We start from the raw sequence: 575 nt of genomic DNA, 5'->3' as shown, positions 1-575 counted from the left end.
CCACGCTTGTCGAAGCCGGACAAAGGACAGGCAGCCCCCAGAAGCGGGCAGTGGGCAGGAGCCACGCAGGACACAGAGTGGAAGAGCTTGGCTGCGGATCAAGCCCCAAACTCCACGCCTGGCACACTTTCGGCTGTGCGTCCTCCCTGGCCACCCACCCCACCAGCCTTCCCAACGGGAATATCGACTGCGGATCTCTCTCAAAGATCATTCAGGAACAGGCAGCCACCGCACCAAGCGTCACACAGCGTTTGACCAAGAGTCCTGGCACAACTCCTGCACCAAGACATCTCTTCGCTGCTGGGCCCTCCTGCCAGCCCAGCTCCTGCCTGAACACCAGCGATGCCCTGCCGAGGGCCAACTGCTGCCGGCAGCGACCGACCGCGGCTCCGGGCACCAGCAGCAGCCTTGTGACACTGCGACTGCCCTGCCACCTCACCTCTTTGAGAACGGGACCTCTGACGTGACCGTGATCTTGCTCTTGCTCCTCTCGATGGTCACCACGCCCCCGCCCAGGTTTCCCGCTTTGCCGTTCACCTTGATCCTTTCCTGCAGGAACTGCTCCTGCAAGAGAG

General features: G+C 62.6%; 1 protein-coding gene across 1 annotated transcript in view; it reads right to left on the bottom strand.

Annotated features, from left to right (window-relative positions):
- Nucleotides 1-575, bottom strand: part of CHD5 (chromodomain helicase DNA binding protein 5) — a 29,572-nt gene that overhangs the window by 28,667 nt on the left and 330 nt on the right. The window contains exon 2 of the mRNA XM_035900934.1: nt 440-564. Within this exon, the coding sequence (XP_035756827.1) occupies nt 440-564 (125 nt within the window). The remainder of the gene's footprint in view (nt 1-439; nt 565-575) is intronic.

Source organism: Egretta garzetta, unplaced genomic scaffold (genome assembly GCF_000687185.1).
Source record: "Egretta garzetta isolate BGI_Z169 unplaced genomic scaffold, ASM68718v1 scaffold671, whole genome shotgun sequence".
In the NCBI taxonomy this organism is placed as follows: Eukaryota; Metazoa; Chordata; class Aves; order Pelecaniformes; family Ardeidae; genus Egretta; species Egretta garzetta.
This window is presented reverse-complemented; position numbering and strand designations above follow the sequence as displayed.